The sequence below is a fragment of the Phocoena sinus genome, chromosome 5 (genome assembly GCF_008692025.1).
Source record: "Phocoena sinus isolate mPhoSin1 chromosome 5, mPhoSin1.pri, whole genome shotgun sequence".
In the NCBI taxonomy this organism is placed as follows: domain Eukaryota; kingdom Metazoa; phylum Chordata; class Mammalia; order Artiodactyla; family Phocoenidae; genus Phocoena; species Phocoena sinus.
In genome coordinates, this window is record NC_045767.1 from 76,966,804 (window position 1) to 76,993,582 (window position 26,779).

General features: G+C 37.1%; 1 protein-coding gene across 2 annotated transcripts in view; it reads right to left on the reverse strand.

Moving 5' to 3' along the window:
* Window positions 1-3,775: 3,775 nt before the first annotated feature.
* The window catches only part of PPAT (phosphoribosyl pyrophosphate amidotransferase), a 36,751-nt gene continuing 13,747 nt past the window's right edge, over window positions 3,776-26,779 (reverse strand). Inside the window, exons 1-11 of one of the 2 annotated variants that reach the window (XM_032633694.1) lie at window positions 20,470-20,516; window positions 18,272-18,338; window positions 13,914-14,120; window positions 12,794-12,906; window positions 12,545-12,690; window positions 11,944-12,016; window positions 10,891-11,042; window positions 10,329-10,456; window positions 9,144-9,365; window positions 7,824-7,944; window positions 3,776-6,087 (exon numbers count right to left, since the gene is read on the reverse strand). In XM_032633694.1, the coding sequence (XP_032489585.1) occupies window positions 5,891-6,087; window positions 7,824-7,944; window positions 9,144-9,365; window positions 10,329-10,456; window positions 10,891-11,042; window positions 11,944-12,016; window positions 12,545-12,690; window positions 12,794-12,906; window positions 13,914-14,117 (1,356 nt within the window). In that variant the 5' untranslated portion in view covers window positions 14,118-14,120; window positions 18,272-18,338; window positions 20,470-20,516 and the 3' untranslated portion in view covers window positions 3,776-5,890. Of the gene's footprint in view, window positions 6,088-7,823; window positions 7,945-9,143; window positions 9,366-10,328; window positions 10,457-10,890; window positions 11,043-11,943; window positions 12,017-12,544; window positions 12,691-12,793; window positions 12,907-13,913; window positions 14,121-18,271; window positions 18,339-20,469; window positions 20,517-26,779 lie in introns of those variants that run through there. The other variant, XM_032633693.1, reaches the window with a different exon arrangement.

A 26,779-nucleotide genomic window follows, 5' to 3' on the forward strand; every position in this document is an offset into this window, starting at 1 on the left:
TAAACAAGATAGTTCGTTATCTTTCTAGCCTAATCCCTCACAGTTGGCTACTGCTTCCTCACCCCATGCTCCACATTCCCCACACCTGGTACTGTAAGATCCAGCTATAATAAGACCCTAGTAAGTCTTCTGAGCCTACCAAACCCTTATCAAGTTTCCACACCTGTGCTTTGGCTGAGTCACAGGCTGAAAAACCCTTTCCCTCCCCACACCTGCTTGATCAACATTTATTCCTCTTATGAAAACAGTTCTAACATCACCTCCTCAATGCCTTTCTTCAAGCCCTGTATGAGAATTTACCCATCCTCCTCCAACCCCCATCCCATGAACCTAGCATACTGCTGGGAAGAGCAATTTGCCATGGGCCCCGAGTGTCCCTGCAAATTTTTGCTGGGTTCGCAAAGAATGCAAAGTACTGACTGCTCTTTATCCAGATCATTTTTCAGGGTTGTTCAGGGTGATCAATCTTCAGAGCTGAGGTAATGTCTTCCCCAAGCAGCAAGCTTTCTTCCACTTACTTGTAAAAGGAATGAATCCCCCCAAACTTAGTATTCCTTTCCTGTAATGCAACCCACTGTGTGTGCAGACATCCATCTATGTCTATCTTAGTTACCCGAGGGGGACTTAGGAGGCATGGAGAATTGACAGACATGAAGCTCCGGCTACTGCTTTTGCCATGAGTAATGAAGTTCTCTTTGACCCAGGAATCTCATGTCCGCTACCACGAAACAGTAACAAACTGGCTCATTAGATTTTAAACAGGGTACAAGCCTTCCCAAACGGTGACTTACACTTCTCATAGAACCTGTAACAGCTGCATTATTTCCAAGTCTGTCTTCATTTAATCCCTTCTTGACAGCAGAGATTCATGTGTTTTGCACCTGTTTCCTGAACTATCTTTTTACTGTTCCCCATCTATTTACTACATCATTCCAATTCCCAACAAGTATCAAATGCGTGCCCCAGTACCTTGCTGATCCTTTGCACATTTATTGTTACATTCTCATTTCACTGCTTCTCTTCAGCTACTTCCCAACTCATCTCTCAGTTGTCAATGTCATTGTTTCTTTTGAAAATAAAAATTATTTCAAAAATAATTCTGAGGGACTTCCCTGGAGGTCCTGTGGTTAAGGTTCTGCGTTTCTACTGCAAGGGGCACGGGTTTGATCTTTGGTCGGGGAAGGTCCCGCATGCCACGCAGCACGGCCAAAATAAATAAATTAAAAAAAAATAAAAATAAAAAATACGCTTAAAAAATTTCTAAACAACAACAACAAAAAAATTTGAAAACCTTTGACCCTACCCCGAGACAAGGTTAGGTCCCTGTTATGTGCTCTGGTAGCACTGTAGCCCACGTCACAGTTGGGACAGGAGTGTGTGATTTACTCTAAGGGAGCTCAAGCTGCCCATGGGTTCATTCAGGTTTGGCATTTTTGTCAGGTGATTGTGAAAGAACGGAGGGATGAGGGAAGTTAGGCTCTTTGCAAGAGTGAGCCCGTTCGAATTCTCTAGAGGGAATTCCCTAGCGGTCCAGTGGTTAGGATTCTGCGCTGCCACTGCTAGAGGACATGGGTTCGATACCTGGTTGGGGAACTAAGATCCTGCATGCCGTGGCCAAAAAAAAAAAAAAAAAAAGATGTTGCAGTCTTGAAACAGGTTGGAGACTGTGGTAGGGTTTCTAGGGTGCAGTCTTGAGAATTCTATCTTCTTCTGGAAACCTCAGTCTTTACTCTTAAGGCCTTCAACTGACTGGATGAGGCACACCCACATTACGGAGGGTAATCTGCTTTACTCACAGCCTACTGATTTACACGTTCATCCCAGGTAAAAAAAAAATACCTTCCAGGCAACGTCTAGACTGGTGTTTGAACAACGTGGCACCAAAGCCTAGCCAAACTGAAACATAAAATTAACCATCACATCTAACATACCATCAGTGGAGCCAAACAAGCAATCTTCAATGATTGAGGTAGAGGGCAAGCACCCACTTGCGTCTCCGTTGTGTAATCATTTTCTGTTTGTCATAGTGCAGTGAGAAATTCTGATTCACTTTGTTATAAAGCAGAAATTAATGCACCATTGTAAAGCAATTATACTCCAATAAAGATGTTAAAAAAAAAGAAATTCTAAAAAGGTTAAAAGCATTGGTTCCTGCCATCCAACAAATTCTCAGCTACATGAGAAGACAATTTCTGCACACAAAAACATAAATTTACATGGCATTTTTTGCAGTTTTCTCTAAAATGTCTGAGTGAGCAGTTTTTTTCTGAGAGGGCTGGATTTTCTTTTTGACCTCTTTATGAAACATGAAGGCAATTTTCCTTAGAGGAGTTGACTACACCCTACTTGAAACCCTAAGAAAGGCATCAGAAACTCAAGTACTTGAGTTAATCATAGTAATATGATGAACTTAAGTCTACCTGTCAGAGCAAACTTTGCTAGATTCCAGGGAAGAAATAGAGATAATATCTAAAGTTGGTACAGTGAGAAGTAAATAGTACGAGCTAATTGTTTAAAACATAGAGATTAACAACAGAAAATATATTTAAATGTGGATGCACTACAGAGGACTGGAGAGGGCAGTGACCTCTTTATTTTCTTCATTTTTAACTACATACATGTATTATTTTGATAGGTTTTTTTAGAGGTAGGACCCTGGTATCTTTATTTTTAAACAAACTGTTTTTTAAAGTAGTTTTAGGTTCATAGCAAAATTGAGCAAAAGGTACAGAATTCCCATATGCCCCCTACCCCCACATAAAATAATCTCCCCCGTTATTAATATCCCCCCTCCCCTGGAAGTAGTCCATTTGTTACAGGTGATCATTACACTGACACATCATTATCACCCAAAATTTATAGTTTACATTAGGGTTCATTCTTGGTATCATACATTCTACAGATTTGGACAAATATATAATGACATGTATCCACCATCATAGTAACATACAAAATATGTTCACTATCCTAAAAATCCCCTGTGCTTCACCCTATTCATCCCTCTCCCCATCAGCTCCTGGCAACCACTGATGGTTTTTTTTGCCTCTCACTGCCGTGGCCTCTCCCGTTGCGGAGCACAGGCTCCGGACGCGCAGGCTCCGCGGCATGTGGGATCTTCCCGGACCGGGGGACGAACCCGTGTCCCCCGCATCGGCAGGCGGACTCTCAACCATTCTCAACCACTGCGCCACCAGGCAAGCCCACCACTGATCTTTTTTATTCTCTCCATAGTTTTGCCTTTACCAGATTGTCATATAGTTGGAATCATACAGTATGTACTCTTTTCAGATAGGCTTCTTTCACTTAGTAATATCCATCTAAGTTCCCTCCACATCTTTTCATGGCTTGACAGCTCATTTCTTCTCAGACTGAATAATATTCCATTGTCTGGATGTACCACAGTTTATTCATGTACCTACTTTATTTTTATTTTTAAAAGTACTCCTCCCCAACACACACACGCAGTTTGGGAATCTAAGCCTCCTCTTCTGTGACACCTTCCCTATTCTTGCTAGTGTCTCCACAGAACTTGGCACTAACATAGCGCTTACTTAGCACTGCATTTCTACTTACTTTATTTGTCCCTCCTACTCAGCCAGCAGTTTTGCCTGGTTCATAAGAGATGGTCTATTTACTGAAATGCCTGAACCAGAGAAATAAGATATGACTAGCTGGCGCCAAGAATGGATCCTGGATGTGACTGTCACTTGTGCTGTTCACTATAATGCAGTACCTGAAAGTCACTATTTAGAAAAAGTACACACACATATTTCAATGTACTCATTACATGTATTTGTCACCAACGCATCACAAGGAAGTCACAAAAAGTAGGCTTAGTTTAGTTCACAATATAGATCCTGTGAAAACACATTTCTCATTTGCTCTGCAGTTTACAATACCTATAAAAATTTGAAGCAGTTAAACAACATTTGAGATTACACTGGTATAAAATTGTAATTCACACTTCAGGAACTTGTGAAATAAAAGGCCATGATGGAGAAAGAGTAAGAAATCTGTAGAATTACCAAACTGTCACAGTACCATTTTCCTTTATAAAAGCATCTCAATAAAACAAAATAAAAACTATGGAAAACACAAAAGTTATATCAGAGATTTTGGTTTAGTACTTTCCCTGAGTCTCTTGTTTTTAAAAAAATCAAAGTAAGGCTGGTTCAAAACTGACCCATAAGGTCTTGCCTCCTCCATATGCTGCCATGAGGAATACATTTAAGGCAAGAGGCTATACACACAAATGGTCCCAGGGCTTTATTCAGATGCCAGTTTGCTTGTGGTACCACCACAGGGTTATCTGACCCACTGCTGCCTGCTGCACATGGGCTTAAAGAGCTGTCAACATTTTCTCTTGGCCTGCCATGATACAACACATGAGACTAAATACCAAATGAAGACAAAAGGTTATGGTTATTAATAAATATTACAATTCTAGGTGGATTTGGACACTATGTATACCAAATCATGGTAATAACACAGAAACAAACACTTTTATGTTTTCAAAATCTTACATAAACAAGGGTTGAGGGCAAGTCATTTTAAAGTTTTAAATCTCAGATGTTAAAAAACAAACAAAAACCTTTTAAAAAATCTAATTCATTAGATCCCAATAAAACAAAGTAGAAAAAGTGATACGTTGATGCTCAGAATTAGATGAGCATGCTAACTGAAAAAAGTTGTTGTCTCCTTGTTCCATAAAATTGGCCCCTACAATGTTTCTACTTGATCATCTCATTGCATACACAGTATATTTGCAAGTGATCAAGCACTTCATTAAAAAAGCATATAATCAAATTAAGGATAAAAGGTTTGTTAGAATCTAAAAAATTATTTTTTACTTCAAATGTACCAGGTTACTTGTTGGGCTTCTACTATAAGGGCACTAAGTAGTATGGATCATACTTTCTAGTCAAATGTAGGAAAATATTTTGCACAGCCATGTTTTTACAGTCATTCTCAAAGCATCTCAAAGATAGGTTGCAAATTACTGCTGTATGTCTCCCTCTTGAAATCTCGATTGCAGACCAACGGCCAACATTTCAAAAGCTAATAATCATGCACTGTCTTAAAACTGAGGGGTGGAATAATGGCTCTAACCACGAAAATAACTGCTGCAAGTTATTTAATTTAGTAATATAAGCACCTCATTGCACAGGTGGGGAAAGTGAGGCACAAAAAGGTGTTCCTTCTGTTTTTTGTTTTTTTTAAAGAGAACTCTTGATGCTAGGTAACTTTGGGGTATAATGGATTCAAGGTTTGCATGAAATGTTATACTTAACTCACATGTCCTGTTTGCACCACAACACCTTAGTCTAACCTCTTGCAAACTCTTTAAAGCATGGACCTGGCAAATGCCGCTGACCACCTGCCTTCTCTGACCAGGTGAAAAAGGCTAGCCAATGCTTGAGCGAAAATAAAGAATACCACATATTGTTGTTTTATATGTAATTAGCAAGGTTCAATTATGAAAATATTCCATAACTGAATTTCCATAACTCTCAAACATTCCACAAAATTCTCTAAGAACCTGTGGGAGAGTAGAGTACCTGGCAATCCTCTCTTGAACAGAAATTTACCGATTCGTTGCATTACTGTTGATGATCTGAAGTTAAATGTATACGATTTCTAAAAATAAAAGTACTAAACTACTAAATAAAACTGAAAGGATCATCCAAGTTCCTAGATAATACCAAAATATTTATCTAGGATTACTAAAGAAATCATAGCACTTTGGTACCCTTTTCAGAGAAAAATCTCAAAACTTATAACACAAGCATGTGGCATTTCACACTGTACTGAGTAACAGTAAATGGAGGTGTAACCACTATAACTTCTCCACTAACTTTGTGTTTTGAAACATCGTGTCTGCCCCTAGCAGCTACCATTCCAGTTCCACAGGGTATTTTCCAGTCAGACAAGCTGTACAATGATCGTTCTTTTCAAAACATTCCAGACCATTCCCATTTTCTTGAACCATAATATCTTGCCTTTTCACTTTCTGTTTTTTAAATGTTATCCCTTCTTGTACAGATGCAACCAGTCCTTCTACTGACAGATACACAACACTGTTTGCTCCTGCGGGAGAAAGACAGGGAAAAAGGTCATGAGACTTCCTTTGGAAAGGAAGAATTGCCTTAACAGAGAATAGTTACAAACAGAAAAACAGAAGCCAAAATAAAAATTTCTCCTTTAGCCCCTATCTCTCTCTTTTTTTTTTTTAATTTTTAAAAATTTATTTATTTATTTTTTGGCTGCGTGGCTTGTGGGATCTTAGTTCCCTGACCAGGGGCTGAACCCAGGCCCTCGGCAGTGAGAGCTGGAGTCCTAACCACTGGACCACCAGGGAATTTTCTCCATTAGCCTCTCTTAAAAAAAAAAGGCGGGGGTGGTGGTGGCTGGAGAATCAGTAAAACTCAGGGCCTTTATTATGTTTTTTTAATTTTAAATTGGAATGTAAGGGATAACAATTTAAAATAGCAGTGGAGGATTTAAGTCTAGAATGGCTTCAGAAGGCTTTAGGAGTCATTTTCTTGAATAACAGATCTTGAAGTCCGAAAGACTTCAAATTTAAGTTCAAGGTCACTTACTTTTCCTAAGACTTTTTTTTCAGCTATCAGATAAGGGAAATATTGCCTAATTGTATCAGTTTTGTGATGTTATTATGATAATATAGATATGTTCCTGGCAAACAGTGAGTGCTCACAATATATCAGTTGGCTGACATTCAAAATATTTAACTGGGGGGCTTCCCTGGTGGCGCAGTGGTTGAGAGTCCGCCTGCCGATGCAGGGGACACGGGTTCGTGCCCCGGTCCGCAAGGATCCCACATGCCGTGGAGCGGCTGGGCCCGTGAGCCATGGTGGCTAAGCCTGCACGTCCGGAGCCTGTGCTCCACAACGGGAGAGGCCACAACAGTGAGAGGCCCGCGTACCGCAAAAAAAAAAAAAAAATTTAACTGGGGACTTCCCTGGTGGCACAGTGGTTAAGAATCTGCCTGCCAATGCAGGGGACACGGGTTCAAGCCCTGGTCCGGGAAGATCCCACATGCCGCGGAGCAACTAAGCTTGTGCGCCACAACTACTGAAGCCCGTGCGCCTAGAGCCCGTGCTCTGCAACAAGAGAAGCCACCGCAATGAGAAGCCCGCGCACCGCAACGAAGAGTAGCCCCTGCTTGCCGCAGCTAGAGAAAAGCCCGCACACAGCAACGAAGACCCAACGCAGCCAAAAATAAAATATAAATAAATTTACAAAAAAAAATTTAACTGGTAAGGTACAGGCATGACCAGTCAAGAGAAACAGCAGCTGTAAACAATCAGTGTGGAGGTACCATACATGGATGAACATGTATGTGATATTTATAGTTTATACCTCACCTGAATTTGAAAGGCAAATGTCTTATCAAGGATAACCTCCATCTCCAAGACTTCTGACCTCATTATTAAAGATAAGCCTACATAAGCTTTTCACTTTTTGATTTGTACTCACATCCAAATTATTCTATTAGAATCTGTGGTGAAATTACTTTTGTTTTTCTTCTGATCTGACCTTTGGGAGGCTTTAACTGATTAGCAGTTTTCTCTACCAGGAAAGCCTTTCTTCCTTCTTCTCTGATCTCACCTTAGCCTAGCTCTCCATCACAGCACTCACTATGGTGTCCACACATATCACTATTCATCTGCTCAACACATACAACATTTACTTTCAATAAATACTGAACACTATTTTTTATTAAAAGTGTAAAGATTGACAAGCTTGGATTTTCTGTTAATAAATGAATAAAGATAAAAGTTTATAGAAATTGTAATACCTACCTAGATGATCTGAGATATGCTCAAATTCTGGTTTATTGGCAATAAGCTCTTCTTTTGTTGGTATGTTTATTCCCATGAAGCATGGATATCTAATTGGTGGTGAAGCTACGCGAATGTGTACCTTGGAAAGAAATCATTTCACACATTCATTAGTTTGACATTCACTGTAAGAACAATTATGCAAAATTCTGTCATTGACAAATACAACATAAAATTGTTTTACAGAATACTTTAACAACATGCAGGTAATAAAGCATACTAAAAAATTTCTTTCACTATAATAGGTGGAAAAGAATCCTATAAAATCATGTGATATACATATAGAACTCCAGTGTTCTAAAAGTAATTCTACTTTTAGAATTAATTCATTACCAAGAATCCTACTTGAGCAGCCCCGTCCTAGACTCCAAAGTGTCCTGAACAAGAATTTCAAAGTGTTAGCCACTGGTAAAGGGTTCTTTTTACAGAGATGCCCATTGTTTCCTTCTGTCACCTACTAACAAGGACATTTCTTTCTTCTGATCTGTCATTTCTCATTTATTATATTCCTAGGACCATCTTCATTGTTTCCTCTAACACTTGAATGACACTTTTGCCTACCTCTTATTTAACCTTTTTAAAAAGAAAAATAACATCTACCAGGATATAATAAAAACCTTACTACTACTACAAAGAGCTGTATTTGTCTGTTTTTTTATCTATCATTATTTTCTGCCTTTTGTCAGGAACATTTACACAGCTGTAATCAGTGTCTACATTTACTTTTCACCTTTCTTGTAACAGCAAAGATTTTCCCATGTTTTGCAGTCTTCATAATTATAGTTTTTAATGGTTGCATCGTATTTCATCATACTGATGTATCGATTTACTAAATTATTTCCTGCTGGTAGATATATGAGCTATTTCCAGTTCTTTTGTTTGTTTATTTGTGTCTATTCTTTTTTACTATTGTAATGCTTTCTAAATAGACTGTCATACTGCTTTCTATACCATTTTCTCCACCATAGATTTTATTTCTAAATCTGATCAACTATTAGCTGTAAATGACATCTCACTTCAGTAATTCGAATTACTGAACTATTTAGTTAGAATAAGCTTTGAGATTTGAAAATACAACCTAATGTGTCAAATTTATTACACTAGGATTGCTACCATATCTTCAAAAAGAAAAAGTAATCAATACTCTACAAATTTAAAAGTATTCTATTTTGTGGTTTGTTGGTTTTAAAATTAGGTTTATAAAACTTCTAACATAAAATTTTCATGACTATCATATTGTAATTATTGGTGCTTTAGGATAGGTGTTTTAATATTACTTACCTCTTTTGCACCAGATTCTTTGAGCAATTTGATTATGGGTGAAATGGTATTGCCTCTCACAATTGAATCATCTACAAGAACAATTCTTTTGCCTTTAAAGTTGTCCGACAATACTCCAAATTTTTTCGCAACACCAAGTTGTCTTAACCTCATGTTTGGCTGAATGAATGTTCTTCCTACATACCGGTTTTTACATAGCACCTCCACATACGGAAGCTCACACTGACAGAGAAGGAATAAAAGTACAATGAGCAGCACATATACAGAGAACTCTAGGGTTCTGTTTTCTCTAGGTCATGCTTCCGTTATAACATCTACGTAAAAAATTTTAAATGTGGTTGTTATTCTGAGCTCTCCATCATCAGATTATAATTTTCCTTCACTATTTAAACTGTAGGGAAGAAAAGGCAAAAAGAAAAATTATTGAAAGTCCTCTACTTAGTAGGAAAAACAACTCATTTTGCTAGAATTTGTAATGCTTCTTTCTTAAACACATATTATTTCTCTATCTTGGAAAAGAACACCAAGAATGTGAACACATGACAAAGAATAAATCACTGTCAGAAAAATTCACATATTTAAAAATTGTCAGCAGGAAATGAATTAAAACTGGTAGGCTAAGGAGATATTTTCTGAGGGACAGGAGGTGACTTATCCATCTAACAAGGTAATACTTCTCTAAAATGTATGCATATTATTTCTTTTAAAAATTCACAAACTAAACTTTCCAACATAGTGAATGTTGGGTATTATACACCAGGATCACTATAATTACATATCCTACCTGGTTATGAAAAATGAAATTAAGCATAGTACTAAGAACATTATACAAAATTAACATAAACAACTTTATTATCACCCACACTCAGTAGGGAATAAATACACCAGTGGTTTGTGAAGGTACTTAATAATAAGCAAATATTACCACTAAATTCTACATATAGTCATGATATTATTTTTTTTTAAATGAAGGGGATCGTTTTCCTAGTCTTTGGGTAAACTTTTTGTGGACCCATTAAAAAATAGTGCCACTGAATGGAAAGGCTGGAAAATAAGTAACTCTTGCAAAAGAACCAACACTTTCTTTTTCCTTACAGTAAATTGATGAGTTTCTCTTTATATACATGGACTTCTAATCTCAGTGCGAAATGAGCAATTCACTGTGTGTTAATTAAGAGAAAATACCTTTGCTGCGTAACCAAGGGCAGCAGGCGTAGCAGATTCCGGGACAGTGCTAACTAAATCCGCATCCACAGGGGCTTCAATTGCCAGCTGCAGACCACAACGGTATCTTACTGTGTAAACCATTTGGTCTGGAATGTTTGGAAAAGGAAACAAATGTTTACTTAGTATAATATAGCACAGCATATCACTATTCTAAGAAACTAGCTTGTTAGAACTCCACAGAATTGAGCGTGCAGCAACGAAGACTCAACACAGCCAAAAATAAATTAATTAATCTAAAGTGGAAACACATAAACTGGGGGAATTCACTCTTTAAAAAGAGAATTAACCTTAATACATATCTGAAAATCATAATCCTTACTCCTAAAAGGAAAACAAAATCCAAGAGTCAGATGAAAAGGAAAAACTGTGATCTTTTACGACTTGTAAGCTCAGTCCCAAAATTCACGACATATAACTATGTGCCTTCAAAGAACCAGGTAAGCCTTTGGGCCCAAGAACTGTCATGTTTCAATGAGGTAAATAATAGATTTATATCAATAGTTAGAGATACTTTACTTACCTTCAAATATACTATCTGGTCTTGCAAAATAAACATATTCAAAGATACAGAAAGCCATTGGGTTTCCTTCAGACCTTGGTATAATATCAAGAGTTTGGATATTATGTCTGGATATTTCCACAATTTCTCCAGGCAAGATTTCACGGTAATATCTTGGGAAACAATATTAAAGAAGACTAAAAATAAACCAGTCAAATTAAGGCAAATTATCTGTTATAAAGCACACAGAGTCCCTTCCCTTATAAAGGAAAGATGGCTCAATTTAAAATAAAGTCTATTGGCTTAAAAAATTAAAAAGTAGTATTCCTGGGCTTCCCTGGTGGCGCTGTGGTTAAGAATCTGCCTGCCAATGCAGGGGACACGGGTTTGATCCCTGGCCCGGGAAGATCCCACATGCCACGGAGCAACTAAGCCCATGCGCCACAACTACTGAGCCTGTGCTCTAGAGCCCGTGAGCCACAACTACTGAAGCCCGCACCTAGAGCCCGTGCTCCCTGACAAGACAAGCCATGACAATGAGAAGCCCGCACACTGCAACGAAGAGTAGCCCCTGCTCGCTGCAACCAGAGAAAGCCCACACACAGCCCCTGCTCGCTGCAACCAGAGAAAGCCCACACACAGCCAAAAATAAAAACAAATAAATAAATAAATTTTAAAAAAGAAAAGTAGTATTCCTCCAGCAGTAATTTCCATAAATCTGTTACCCCTAAATTCAAATTTAGAATTAAAAAAATTAAAAGCCCTATATTTTATTGATTTTTAAAAGCATGAAATCTAAAGAGAACATTTTTATCCTGGCTTTAATTTTTTGCTCATAACTATTACTTGTTGAGGAGATTCTTCCTTTCTAAAATAAGTCTCATGGTATTTTGAAAACAGGATGCCAGTTCCAGGATTAGAAGGTATTACTGGGACATTAATGTCAGTGCAACTGCTGAGCACAATGCACAAAAGGAACTGCATTTATAAACATGTATTCTTGCAGACATCAGAAAAAAAATTTTTTTTTATCCATGTGGAAAAAGTTGATGTGCTGAGTGAGATAAAACTTACCTTGCACCAATAGACAAAAAGCTACAAGATTCTGAAGACACCACCCATCCTTCTGTTTCTGAAGATTTTTTTTCTGTAAATCACAAGACAATCGATTCAGTTACTGCATTCAAGAAATTTTAAAAGAGGCTACATATTTCAAGAGAACAGCTAAACACCAAATAGATAAGCAAAAGAGCTCACAGAATATCCACTACTATGACTTTAAGAGCATATGGTTCCTCATTTGACTAGAACCAAAGATAAAATTAATAATCCCAAGATTCCTTCAAACAATATGGTTTCATGGCTTGAATAAGACACCTGATAAGTCAAAAAGAAAATCGCTGAAATCATACTGCACAAATGAAAAAGCTGGGCAAAGGATATGAATAGGCCACTCAGACAGGACAAAACAGGAACGTCCACTAAATATATTAAAAATGGCTCAGCTCAGAAATACTCAAGGAAATGTACTTTGAACACTAAGTGTCATTGTTTTCCTTTTTACCTAGCTTTTACTCAATAAGCTCCTTATACCTACAGATTTCAGGGTGTGCCAATAGTAGGACAACGACTTGGGAAAGCATTATAAAATTATATTTCTTTTGAAGTTCATTACCTTTATCATTTATATCAGATACAGGAATAAGACGACCAATGCACAGAGGACGATTTCCATAAGGATCTCGTACTGCATAAATCACATCTCTGTGCATTATAATCAGAGAGTATGCCGTGGGTGCTTCCTTCATTAAGTTTTTAATCCTGGAATCAATTAAATAATTGAATGAATAATTTTAGTTACAAACACATGCAAGATCAAGCTCTCATTACCAGACCTGCACACTCGACCTACTTTTACCATTACCTTGCCACCCAGTCTGGGGTGTCATCTTGCTCCTGAGGAGGGGTATACGCCAGTAACTGGGTGATCATTTCGCTATCAGAACTTGTTGACAGACCAATACCGTGACGCAGAAGCTATTTGGAAAGGAGAAAAGTTGCAGTCATTAGAGGGGAAGCTTTAACTCACCCCTCACCCAATAGCCTGCCATCACAGAGATCAGGCATCCTGTAGATGCTCAGTTACGGGATCCTGCATCCTACCAATGGTAGGTATGTATATATAATAACGGAGAATCGCTGCTGGAGGCAATGGGAAGTCTCTGAATCTTTTCAAACAGGAAAAAAAAAATGTGCTTTAGGAGGTATACAGGAAAGCTTTTGAAAACTAAGTTTGATGGAATGTAGACCTGCAGTGGGTGGCTGGAGGAGGGGGACGGAGAAGGCATGAGGGTTTGGGATTATGGTTCTAACTTTTTCAGCCCTCGACACTCCTGGGAGAAAGGACACATTCCTGTAAGAGTGGCACACTGCAGTGCAGACTCTCAACTCAGGTTTTTTGGTGGTGGCGATGGTGGCTATCCATCCCCACTGATCATCCCTGATGCAGCGAAATGTGTAGAGGTGAAGTCTAGCATCTGGGTAAGGGGTTAGGTGAAAAATAATGCCCTGGGTATTGTTTAGAATGGAACTTCCAGTGGTACCTCTAAATAGTGAGTTTTTAAATAATTTTTACTTCATATTTTTTAAATTGTCTGAATAAAAAAATTTTTTTTCATTTCGGAGCTAAAAAACTGTATTATAGTAACAACAATGGCAGAGGCTAAGAAGAGGGCAGGACAAAGTTCTGGGAATACTTAAATCAATTTTACAAATCTCAACTCCAAAGCAGTGCATCAGAATCACCTTAGGAGCATATTAAAATGCAGACTCAGCAACCGGCCCCTCCCCAGACTCTGGGGGCGGGGCGGGGAATCTCTTAGAATTTGTAATTATAACAAGTACTCCAGCTAATTCTGATACAGTTGTTCTTAGACGTTAGATAACAGGTAGCAACAATAGGGTAATACCCTTTTCCAAGCTCCTCAATAACTTCTTTTCAGTAATTTATTACAATCATGAAAATGCATTAAAAAAAACCTTACCTTTTTCCTTAAGCGAGCAGCATTTACCAATTCGCCATTATGCGCCACAGCTATTTTCCCATGAAGTGTTTCAACAACAAAGGGCTGGCAATTTTCTAGTTCACAGTTTCCTTTAGTGGCGTACCTCGTGTGTCCAATTCCAAGATTTGAAGTATATAATTTCTTCAAATTGTCTTCAGTAAAGACGTGATTTACAAGACCCATTCCCTTGCAAAGTCAAAGTAAGAGCTCATTTTAGGGAAAAAAACACTAGTAGCATTTTTATATGCCTTTGCTCAGACAATCCCAAATTAGAAAATGAAGTTCACTTAATTTCTCTGTGCTGCAGAATTCTAATCTTAAAAAACAGAGGGGGGACTAACCTAATTGTAAGAACTGTGATGCATTAAAATATATATTTAAGGTGAAATTCGCATAACAAAATTAACCATTTTAAAGTGAAAAATTCAGTGGTATTTAATGTAGTCACAATGTTGAAGTGCTTGTTTTATAAGATACTTTTTGATAAAACACTGAAGAACAGATGTACTAAGCGTTAACATTTGTCAAATACAATAAACTAAATTATTTGTAATTTTAAATTAAAGCATGTTGAAGTATTCAAATAAATGACTTGTCTGAGTCAGTCTAGCAAATCATCACTGGGAGAGAAATAAAAATAGAAATGACAAATAGAAGTGGTTGACCCTTGAACAATATAGGCTTGGACTGTACAGGTCCACTTTTTCATGGATTTTTTCCAATAAATATATCAGAAAATTTTTTTAGAGATTTGCAACAATTTAAAAATACTTGGCAGATGAACTGTGTAGCCTAGAGTAACTGAAAAAAATTAAGAAAAAGATGGGTATGTCATGAATAAAATATATTTAGATACTAGTCTATTTTATCATTTACTATCACAAAATATACACAATCGTATTATAAAATGTTAACATTTATCAAAACTTATGCACACAACAAACACAAACCATAAACTGTGCTATTTGCTGTTTCGAGAAATGTAAACAAACATAAAGGTGCAGTATTACATCATAACTGCATAAAATGAACTGCAGTCCGTACTGTAATACTGTAATAATTTCAGAGCCACCTCCTGTTAATATTGCAGGGAGCTCAAGTGCTGCAAGTACCCACTTAAAATGCCATGTGACACTAAATCCTCTCCGGGTGAGCCCTTCATCTCTACCTCAAGTTGCCTATTGCAGTAAAAAGTCTCCTCTCCCAGTTCCTGCGTATTTTTCTTCGTGTTTACTGCAATATCGTAAACCTTGAGTAACACCGTGGGACCCATTCAAAGTGCCACTAGTGATGCTGAAAGTGCTCCCAAGAAGCAGTCATGACTTTACAAGAAAAAGTTGAATTGCTTGATGTCTACTGTAGATTGAGGTCTGCAGCTGCAGCTGCCCCACCATTTCAAGATAAATGAATCCAGCATAAAGACCATTGCAAAAAAAAGAAAAGGAAATATGTGAAGCCATTGCTGCAGCTATACCAGCGGGCACAAAAATCTTACACTTTTTGTGAAATACCCTTTTATCTCATATTGAAATGCAGCTTTTATGTGGGTGCATGATTGCTATAAGAAAGACGTACCTATCTAATATGATTCAAGAAAAAATGAAGTCATTATATGATGGCAATGCAAAAGGAAGGTGAAGGATCTAAAGCTGCAGAATTAAATGCCAGCAAAAGATGGCTGAATACTTTTAGGAAGAGATTTAGCTTAAAAAAATGTCAAGATAACAGAAGTGACTTCTGCAGACCAAGGGGCAGCAGGCAAGTTCCCAGACAGCATTAAGAAAATCATTGAGGACAAAGGATATCTGCCTGAACAGGTTTTTAACGCAAAATAAAACAGGTTTTAACGCAAAAGTGACCTATTGTGGGAAATAAAATACCACAAAGGACATTTATCAGTAAGGAAGTGAAGCAATGCAAACAACAGGATTTAACGCAGTAAGGGATAAGCTAACTCTCCTGTTTTGTGCAAATGCAGTCAGGTTTAGGATCAGGGCTGCCCTTATCTATAAAGCTGCTAACCCCCGAGCCTTGAGGGGAAAAGATAAACAGCAGCTGCTAGTCTTTTTTTTAAATAAATTTATTTATTTATTTATTTAATTTTTGGCTGCATTGGGTCTTTGTTGCTGCGCACGGGCTTTCTCTAGTTGTGGCGAGCAGGGGTTACTCTTTGTTGCATTGCGCAGGCTTCTCATTGCAGTGCACGGGCTCTAGGTGTGCGGGCTTCAGTAGTTGTGCCATGCCAGCTCAGTAGTTGTGGCTCACGGGCTCTAGAGTGCAGGCTCAGTAGTTGTGGTGCATGGGCTTAGTTGCTCCGCAGCATATGGGATCTTCCTGGACCAGGGCTTGAACCCATGTCCCCTGCACTGACAGGCGTATTCTTAACCACTGCAGCACCAGGGAAGTCCGGCTGCTAGTCTTTTAACACATGGTTGTACAACAAGAAAGCCTGAACAACAAGAACACTTTTTCTGGACTGGTTCCATCAATGCTTTATCCCTGAAGTCAGGAAGTACCTTGCTAGTAAGGGATTGCCTTTTAAAGTTCTTTTGATATTGGACAACGCCCCTGCCATCCAGAACCCCATGAGTTCAACACGGTCAGACCCAAGTGGTCAAAGTGGTGTGCTTGCCCCCAAACATATCTCTAATTCAGCCTCCCTATCAGGGGATCATAAGGACCTTCAAGGCTCATTACACAAGGTACTCTATGGAGAGCACTGTCTACGCCATGGAAGACAAACCCAACAGAAAGAACATCATGAAAGCCTGGAAGGATTACACCACTGAAGATGCCACGGTTGTTATAGGAAAAGCTGGAAAAGCCGTCAGGCCTGAAACAATAAATTCCTGCTGGAGAAAACTGTGTCCAGATGTTGTGCATGACTTCACAGGATTTACGACAGAACCAGTGAAAGAAATCATGAAAGAGATTGTGGATATGGTAAAAATAAATTAAAAAATATATACAAATAAATAAAAATGGTGGGGGATGAAGATGAAGATAGGGATCTTGGAGAAATTCAAGAGGTAACAGTCACCATACCAGAGGAATTAACAGAAGATGACTTGGTGGAGATGAGTGCTTTTGAACCAGTGCCAGATGATGAGGAATAAGACACAGAAGAAGCAGTGCCAGAAACAAACTGACACTCTGGCAGTAGGGTTCCGATTATTCAAGACTCTTTTTGGACTTCTTTTACAACATGGACCCTTCTATGATACAGGCACTGAAACTAAAGCAAACCGTGGAATGATTGGTACCACAAAGAAACATTCTGGGAGAAATAAAAAAAGCAAAAAGTCAGACAGAAATTACGACATATATCCATCAAGTTACATACAGTGTACCTGCCTCTCCTGCCTCCCCTTCCCACCTCTTCCACACCTGAGACAGCAAGACCAACCCCTCCTCTTCCTCCTACTCATTAGGAACGAAGACTACTAGGTTGAAGTCCTTTATGATGATTCACTTCCACTTAATGAAGAGTGAATCATCAACATACTGTACAGTTAATAAACTTACCTGTTGTGGATGTGTGAGAGTCTTCTTGTGAAAATCTAGTAACTGTACAGCAGAAACCATATGAGACATTTTGGTGTCACCACCATCACCATTGCCTAAGTAGTCACTGTGTACAACATCATGTGGAAGACCGGTATTAAAGTGGATAGCCCATCTTTACATAGGCATAAAGTGAGTGATATTTTATAACGATTCATTTATTAGTGTATAGGCTAGGCAACCATAAAGCAATCATATTGCTTCTTCTTTGTTACCAATGCATGAATTGTTATACCTATAAATATGAATTTTTTCACATTATCTTTTCATTTTTGAGGTCTAGTGTTAGTAACACATATAACATCTACAGTGCTCTGTATTAAGACTACGTTAACATAGGTACCGACAGAATTTATCTTGTAAAAAGACAACATAAGCTTATTGTATCGATAAAGGCAGTACTATACTGTAAATGTATTTTCTCTCCTTTATGATTTTAATAATATTTTCTTTTCTCTAGCTTACTTTATTGTAAGAACGGTATATAATACACATGACATACAAAAGACATGTTAATCAACTGTTTATGTTATCAGTTAAGGTTTCCCGTCAACAGTAGGATATTAGTGGTTAAGTTTTGGGGGAGTCAAAAGATATATGCAGATACTGGACTGAACGAAGGTCAGCGTCCATAACCTGCATTGTTCAAGGGTCAACTATACTTCTAATTACAAATTATTTTTATTCAAAGTTCCTCCCCTCACCACTATATACTAGTTATCTTCGGGCTATTGTTACCTTTATACTCAACATTTTTTAATGCTTAAATATACCTTGTGTGTTTTGAATGTTGGTATCGAATTCCCATCACTGGTCACAATACCAGCACTCTCCTGACCCCTGTGAATATAAAAAGGTATCAGCTGTTAAATTTACCCCACTGATAAGCTTCTTAATGACTTTTATGAAACATACTTTTCTCAGTAACATCCATGAACTCAGTCTTACACCACATTAAATGCTACTAGCACTGGTGCCACTTCCACTCATGATGATGACAATGACAACGACTAGCAATAGCTGCAGATGAGACTGTCTGAGTTCTAACTAATATGCCAGGCACTGTCCTAAGCATTTACACGAATGATCTAATTTGTTAGCCTTTGAAAACAATCCTCTGAAGTAGGTACTATGATTACCATTCACATTTTACAGAAAAGGACAACACTAAAGAAACAGAAGTAACTTGTCTAATGTCACACAGAGAATGGTGGCACGGCCAGGATTAGAACACAGACAATCTGACTTCAAAACTTGTACTTCTAACCTCTGTATTATGTGACCTCTAAATAAGGTTGAGTATGTAGATATAAATAAAAAGCTCCAAATAAAATAGCAGGTAAAATGCTTGTGGGTACTGGAATTATGAACAAAATTTATTTTTTTGTTTTGTTTTGCTTTTTGCATTCATCAAATTTTTTCTGTCAAATATCTATCACTTTTGTCTTCAGAAAATAAATGCTACTTCAAAAAAGCCCAAGCTGATGAGGCACTCTGTATCTCATTTCCTGCGTTAGTATTTTTAGGTGATGATAACAAAGAAAGCCAGAAGCTAGGCTTCCTAGCTAGGTAGGGTAACACACTCGTAAGACTTAGAGGATCTGCACCACAGTGGAGTACAAACTCAAAAGATACAATAAAGGTTCAAAGTGCTCAACAATTTTTAATAGTTCTGAACAAGTGCTATAAACACTAGATGTTTATTAACAAATTTTTGTTCCAAAGAATATATATCAGGGTAGAAATAAAAAGTAAATCTCTACCATAATATGTATGTATACATTAACAACTAATACATGATTTATTTGGTAAAAAGGATCTTTTCCAAAATTGTCATTGTTTAGACATTTTAATGACAAGAAAAATTACAATATTAAATGTACTTGCAAAGTAAAAATCTAAGAAGTTAAAATTGAAGTGATTTTACTAAATTACCAATGCTTTAAATACTATGAACTATTATGCTGAAAACAGACATGCATAATACTATACATCCTATATAAATGAATAATTTGTGACTTAGGATTTATTTATTTAGTGAAATGATGCGGTTTGTAGTAACCAATGTTCAAAGACTAAGTGATTCATATCAGAGGAGAAATAAAAATGTTAGCCATAAACCTTAGGGCAGAAAGAACCTCTGCCAACCATTTCCAAAACAAACAAACAAAAAATCAACAATCATATAGTAAACTAGAAATAAACACAAAAAAAGTTTTCTTTCCCTTTTGTCCCAAGGGTAATTTTTCCTTTAAAGCTGAAATGAATAACATTAGGAATCATTTAGGTCCAGGCTTCTTTAATCACAAAGCCTGCTTATTTGGCAGTTTCTCAAGTTACTCCCCTCAGGCAGCTTGAACCAGTTAAACTAGATCCTTTCAGCTCTTCAGAGCTTATTGACAACCAGCCGTCTGGTTTCCTAGGAAACAAAACCTTGGCTAGAAATAGTGAATCATTTCCAGGTCACTTTCAACATGGAGAGTGGAGCAGGAAAGCACTGGACTGAGGAAGAGGTTAAAGCTTTGCTAAGTATCTGGGCAGAAAAAAATATACGAAAACAACTCTATGGAACACTGAGAAATAAAGGAATATTTATCTACATTGCTAAAAGGCTGCAAGCACTAGGAGTATACAGAGATTGGAAACAGTGCCGGGCAAAGTACAAAAATCTCAAATATGAATACAGAACGGTTAAATATGCCCACAACTCTGGAGACAGCTCTAAAACTATGAAGTTCTTCCATGATTTGGATGCGATCCTGCAGTATGAACCTGCCACACAATTAACAGAGGAAGATGCAAATGACAGGTGCCTGGCAACGCTGAGCCAAAGTACAGCCCCAGAGATCACTGAAGGTAAAAAGAAAAAGTACCATTCTTTTGTTTTTACCCAGCAAACTGTAAAAGAACCAGACTTGAGTCCATATGATAAATATAGCCTGAAATATCAAGGTTGAGAAAAATAACTGACCTGTTATGTATATGCTATTTTGCACAAGGTAAAAATTAATTTCAAACGAGTTTAATGCCAACCATTTAAAAAACCTGTAAAATACAGAAAAAACACGTTAAAATGACACCAACTGCTAGTGCCAACTGCTCCTTACCCATGTTGATGCAGTTTTTGGAAAATGGATTGTGTTCTGAAAATATTTTAAGTCTTAATTTTATAAGAGTCGTGAAAAAAAAAATATTGCTCAACTGTTGTTTTCCCACAGCTCCAAATAAGATAGAACTTTCTGCTCTATATTACGTTTCCATTTTCCTAAATTTATAAATAAAAGCACTAAAATACTAATAACTGATAAAGAACTTCATTACTTGTTTGGGAGAACATCTCCATTTTAACAGTAAGTAAAACAAATAGATTTGATAGATTAAATGATTTATGATTAAATGATTTAAATACTGGCATATCTCAGGGATATTGTGGGTTCAGCTCTAGACCTCTGCAAATAAAACAAATATCCCAACAAAGCGAGCCACACAAACATTTTGGTTTCACAGTGCATATACAGTATGTTTACACTATACGGTAGTCTATTAAATGTGTAACAGCATTAGGTCTAAAAAAAAAACCAATGTATATACCTTAATTAAAAAATACTTCATTGCTAAAAAAATGCTAACCATCATTTTAGCTTTCAGTGAGTTGTAGCAGTAACATCAAAGATCACTGATCACAGATCACCATAATACAATTAAATAGTTTGAAACATCTTGAGAGTTACCAAAATGCGACACAGAGACCAGAAACGAGCATGCCGTTGGAAAAATGGCACTAACAGGCTTGCTTGACACAGGGTTGCCACAAACCTTTAATCTGCAAAAAATACAATATCTGAAAAGTAATATATGCCTTATTAAAACAAGGTTCTTGAGCTGCTGTGTTGTTAAACCCAACACTATTTACATAGAATTTGCTCAGTGTGGAAGCCGAACGTATCACTAGTCAAATTGGGAAAAATCAATGGCAGTAATGAGATTTCTCCCATGGCCAAAATCTTAGCATAGCTATTTTTAAGAACAGAGTTGTTCAATTCAATTCAAAATCTGTTTAATACCTACTATCTGTGTACACTGTGTGCAAAGCAATGAGTTACATGCATTCATGGATGTGACCACAGAAAGGAGGGAACTGTGAATAAATGTAACCCAAAAGAAAGTGGTAAGTGGTATAATAAAGGTACCAAATAAGAAGGGGGGTTAAAGATGAGAGATTACAGTTGAGTTAACTTGGGTTATCTGAACTTCGTGTTTAAAGCTCAATAATAAAATCCTTTGGTAAAAAATCCACTCAACTTACTGCCTTTACACTTCTAATACCAAACCAAATTCTGAGAAAGCTTTGCAGTCTTACCAAGTTAAACAGTAATTATATTATTTTATTCAGTTTATCACTCTGCACTCATCATCATCTAAATGCCTTAAGTATTAACAATAAGTAAATCACTCACTGAGCTTCTGAAAGGCCTTGACTTAACCACAGGTTGGTGTAATGAAGATGTGATGGTAATATCTCCACTTCTTAATGGGATCTTCTAGCCCTTTCAGCTACTTGCATGGCTCCAAACTCCCCATTTCACTCATAAGCAGAGGGCCCACAATACACCTTAACCATGTATGTTTAGGGTATGTCAAACACCCAGTTCTAAAACCAACTCTCTTCCCCCATCAAAACTGATCCTCCTACAATTGCTTCCACCTTACTATCACTGTATTTCTGGTCACTTAAATAGAAATGTTTGAGACAACCTTGATTTTTTGTCAGTCACTAAGTCCTTAAAAAAAATCTACTGACATGTTTCATAAATTTATCTCTCTGCTCCATTTTCATTACCACCATCCAGAACTTCATCATCGCATGGAATATTAGGATAACCTCTTAACTGGCCTCCCTAGTTTTCAGCCCCTTCTCACATTATCTTCCACAATGCCACTGATTGTTTTTATACAATTTTTTAAATTATAAAATTACAAAAAAATTAGCATTTTGTTTACGTTTAAAATAATCTTTAAATTATACCCAGAATTGACCATAATTTAGGGTTAAATGTTACTTAATGATTCCATAATATTTAACTGAGTGCATATACCAGAGTTTGGGTCTTTGCCCCCTTATATAACGGATGCTGCAATCGATTACCTTTCTTTTTTTTTTGGCCACACTGCACGACTTCCGGGATCTTAGTTCCCTGACCAGGGATTGAACCTGGGCCCCAGCAGTGAGAGCGCCACGTCCTAAACACTGGACCGCCAGGGAATTCCCTACCATCAATTATCTTTTGTCCATAATTAAAATTATTACTTTAGGATAGACTATCAGAATTCAATTTCTGGTTCGGCGGGGGGAATAATTACTTTGAAACATATTGCTAAAATAACTGCTTTCCAAAAGAATTGTAATTTAACAATGAGACTGTCCCTTTTATAGAACCCTGTCAAGTAAGATTATGGAGTGAGGTTGAAAGGGGGAGAGACTTTGCTAATTTAATAAAGAACCGAGTACAACAGTATATGCAATAAATAACTTTTACTTTGCATTTGTTTAATTACTAGTGCTGTGGAACATTTTCCTACATATTTATTCAGTTTTACAAATTGACTGTTCATGTCAATTGAGGTCTTCGAAAAATCTGCATATCTCTTTGGCCTTACAAGTTTGGCTGATTTTTATTCGACCCACAGAAGTTGAAAGTTTTAATATAGTCACATAGTTTCTTTTCTAAGGCTTAGAAAGTTCTCCTTTCTCCAGGTCTAATTCATTTATAATGTCTTCTGGTGTTTTTGGTGGAAGCAGCAGAATTTGTATTGGTGTAGGGTAAAAAGAGGAAGGGAAGGAAATGAATGTGCCTTTTCTACTGTTGGGATCAACCTCATTCATGCAAGGGGTAAGGACAGAGGATCTGGTCCCTTCTGTTAGGCAGCAGGTAGTCTGACTGAGCCTTGGCAAAAGACGCAAATACAAATTCTAAGACGCTTCATGTTCTGGAAATTATAATTATCCTCAACCTCAGAATACCTTTGGCCGACTGCGGCTAAATCATATTCCTTCACTGAAAGAAAGTTTCCGCTCTCTTTCCCTCCTCTTCCTACATACAAATGCATTAGGAATAATGACAAGAGTTTCAGTTTAAAATCTCCATGGCATGGGGCCCCTACATTCAGTTTTGGGATTCATGCTAGGAATGACCCACCTAAGGGGAAAAAAAGAGAAATCCCCTGAAGAAGTTGGGGAGAGAGCTTTTCTTTTCTTCCCCCCACCTGTATGTTCAGCTCCAGGACCTTTTCAGTAAACAAAAGTAGGCCCTAAAGCAGATAACAGAATAGCAAACCCTACCTTTCCTTGCTGTTCTCATCAAGCTCAGCTGTTAAAATACCTGGGGATATTAACATCTTTTGTTCTTCTCTCTAAAGAGAATTCTTATGTAACTTCAGATTTTTATTTCCCATATTCCCAACTAAATCCAAAACATTCCCTAACTGCAATTTAGCCTCAAATAATTATGAAACGATTTTAAAACTGACAATTTTTGAGTTTTAAATTTATATAATTATGCCATTTGAAAACACTGATACTTCCCTTATTTTTCACTTGTTTGTTTTTAATATAAGAATCCCCAGTATAATGTTTAAGATGATAAACAGCATTCATTTCCTTATTCTTTAATGGAATGCCTTGTAATGATAACGGTGAATAGTGATTTTAAAATGAACGTTTACACCATCAAAATCATACCTAACATTGATCTCCTAATGTAAAATGCTATTTCTGTTACTCAGTAAAACAAAATTAGAAAAACATGTGGAAATGATATAAGGAGATCAAGGAGGGATGTCTTCATTTTTCAAAGCTGGCATGGTTCTTTTAAATGGTACATTCCTTGGTCCATTTAAGCAAAACTTAGATTAATTTCTGGAAAGTTTAGTATGTATCAATCAACTAGTTACATAAGATATGTACAAACTCAGCTATTTGACGATATATGCCAATAAAACAAGATTTTCTGATTATCTCATTGCAGGATTTCTCTTTCACATTACCAGTATCACTTAAAGGGCCGACTATGTTAAAGCACCTAAAATACAAAAAAAAGAAAATACCTCATTTTAAAGATGTAATTTAATTTGAAAACTAACTACAACCATCTCTAGAAACTTATAAAAGAAGCAAACAATTCTAGTGGAAGTTCAAAATGTCAATGTGATGGAAGAAATTAGATTTCTCTTTATGGACATAAATATTTAAACCATATTATACCACTATTACAAAAAGCATCTAACCTAAATCTATAATCCTTCATGAATATGAACAAATTCAACTCAAACTATTAGCATTATCAGTTATAATCCAATTTTAATTTTCCTTTGTACTTATTTCTAAAAGGAATTCTCTCTTTCCAGGCAAAATGTCAGTTACATCAGTAGACAAGGAAGACATCCCAGGAAATCCTTTACTTTTGGTTTCTCATGTCAGACCAATGGAACTAGGTAGGTATGGTATGGTGGGCCAAATATATAGTGAAACTGATCCAATTTCAAATTGGAAAGTAAGATTGGTTTCAAATCTGAGAAAATGGATGAGTTTTCCTGGTAGAAACACTTAAGATTAATTTATGTTTCCCTCTTTTTTACCAACCTATACAAAAAAAAAATCATTTCTAAAACAAATGATTTCCTTAACAAAATGTAAATTGCCTGGAAATATTAGCCTTCAAACCTCCAATCTTTATTCTTTAAATATAGTAAGGAATCTGATGGCCAAAATTACACATAGTAAGTGCTTAATATTAATGAGCATATGACTTCAGCATTCCTGGGGTGTAAGAAAAACAGAATTTTATATTTGAAAGTAAATAATATGAAATCCATAATGAAGTCAAGGATGATTTTATTCACCCAAAAAGTCAACATAAATCTCCTTCTTGCTTCTAAATTCTTATTGAAAGTTAATCCAAGTATGGAAATACTGAAAAGCATCTTAAAGAAATTAAATACACCACAAAATAAAAACAATTCCCTACCTCAAGTAAATACTATAGTGTTTTGTTTTGTTTTTTGAGGTACGCGGGCCTCTCACTGTTGTGGCCTCTCCCGCCGTGGAGCACAGGCTCCGGACACACAGGCCCAGCAGCCATGGCTCACGGGCCCAGCCGCTCCGCGGCATGTGGGATCTTCCAGGACCGGGGCACAAACCCGTGTCCCCTGCATCGGCAGGCGGACTCTCAACCACTGCGCCACCAGGGAAGCCCTACTATAGTGTTTTTTAATGAGTAATGTTATGGATGCTGAGGTCCGAACTACGTTTTTATTAAACATGAAATCTGAGAAAAACGAGATAATGGGTTGTTAAATAACCAATATAATGTCAAGTAATGCCATTATCATAAAACGAGTTGCAAAACTGTACCAGAGATGTAATACAAAGTTATTAAAGTATTTATAACTAAGTGGAGACATTCTGCCTAATGCATTATGAAATTTCTGGCACATTTCCTTGCATTAAAAGAATATAATATTTCACTTTGGCATTTGGTCTTTAACCAATGGGACATCTTTTATTTTCCCAAAGAGTAGGAAGCACCAGTTATTAATGTGCCTCTTCCAAGCCCTTCATTCATGAATAGTCTTGGTTCTCAACACTGAACTGCACACTAGAATCACAATCCAGGGATGAGGGGTGAGGGCAGTGGTTTATAAAAGCTCCCTAGGAGATTCTGATATGTGGCAAATGGAAACCATTAGATAAAGAAAAAGCATGGGAAGGAGATAAATTGCTCACACCTATCATGAAAAAGTTGTCTTCAACAAGCTGTTTTATGTAATTATATTTATTGCTTTTGACAAATAAATATTACAAAATTATATATTCGACTTTCACTATATACTAACATACATCCCACATACTAAAGGAGTGGAATGGAAGAGAAAGAAACGATAGAGAAGAAAGTTGATCGAAATGTAACTAATTAAAAACACAGCTTTATTGAAGCCAGTCACTGTCACGGTAAGGAACAGATTCAGGTTCTGTGCTTCCATTTCCCAACTAGTTTAAGAGAAAAGCTAAGCTACGATTTACATTCCATCTCCTACAGAGAAAATTACTTCCTTTACTAATGTTGCATCCGATTATTTATCTTAGCTGACGTGTGTAACCCATATATCTGTTTCCCTCCCCACCCGGTACAGGTAACTCTCCACCAATAATGGAAACCCCTAATAATCCAACTTTCATTCCAGCTGTAGCAAATGAAGGAGGAAAACACTGGACTGTGCCAGAA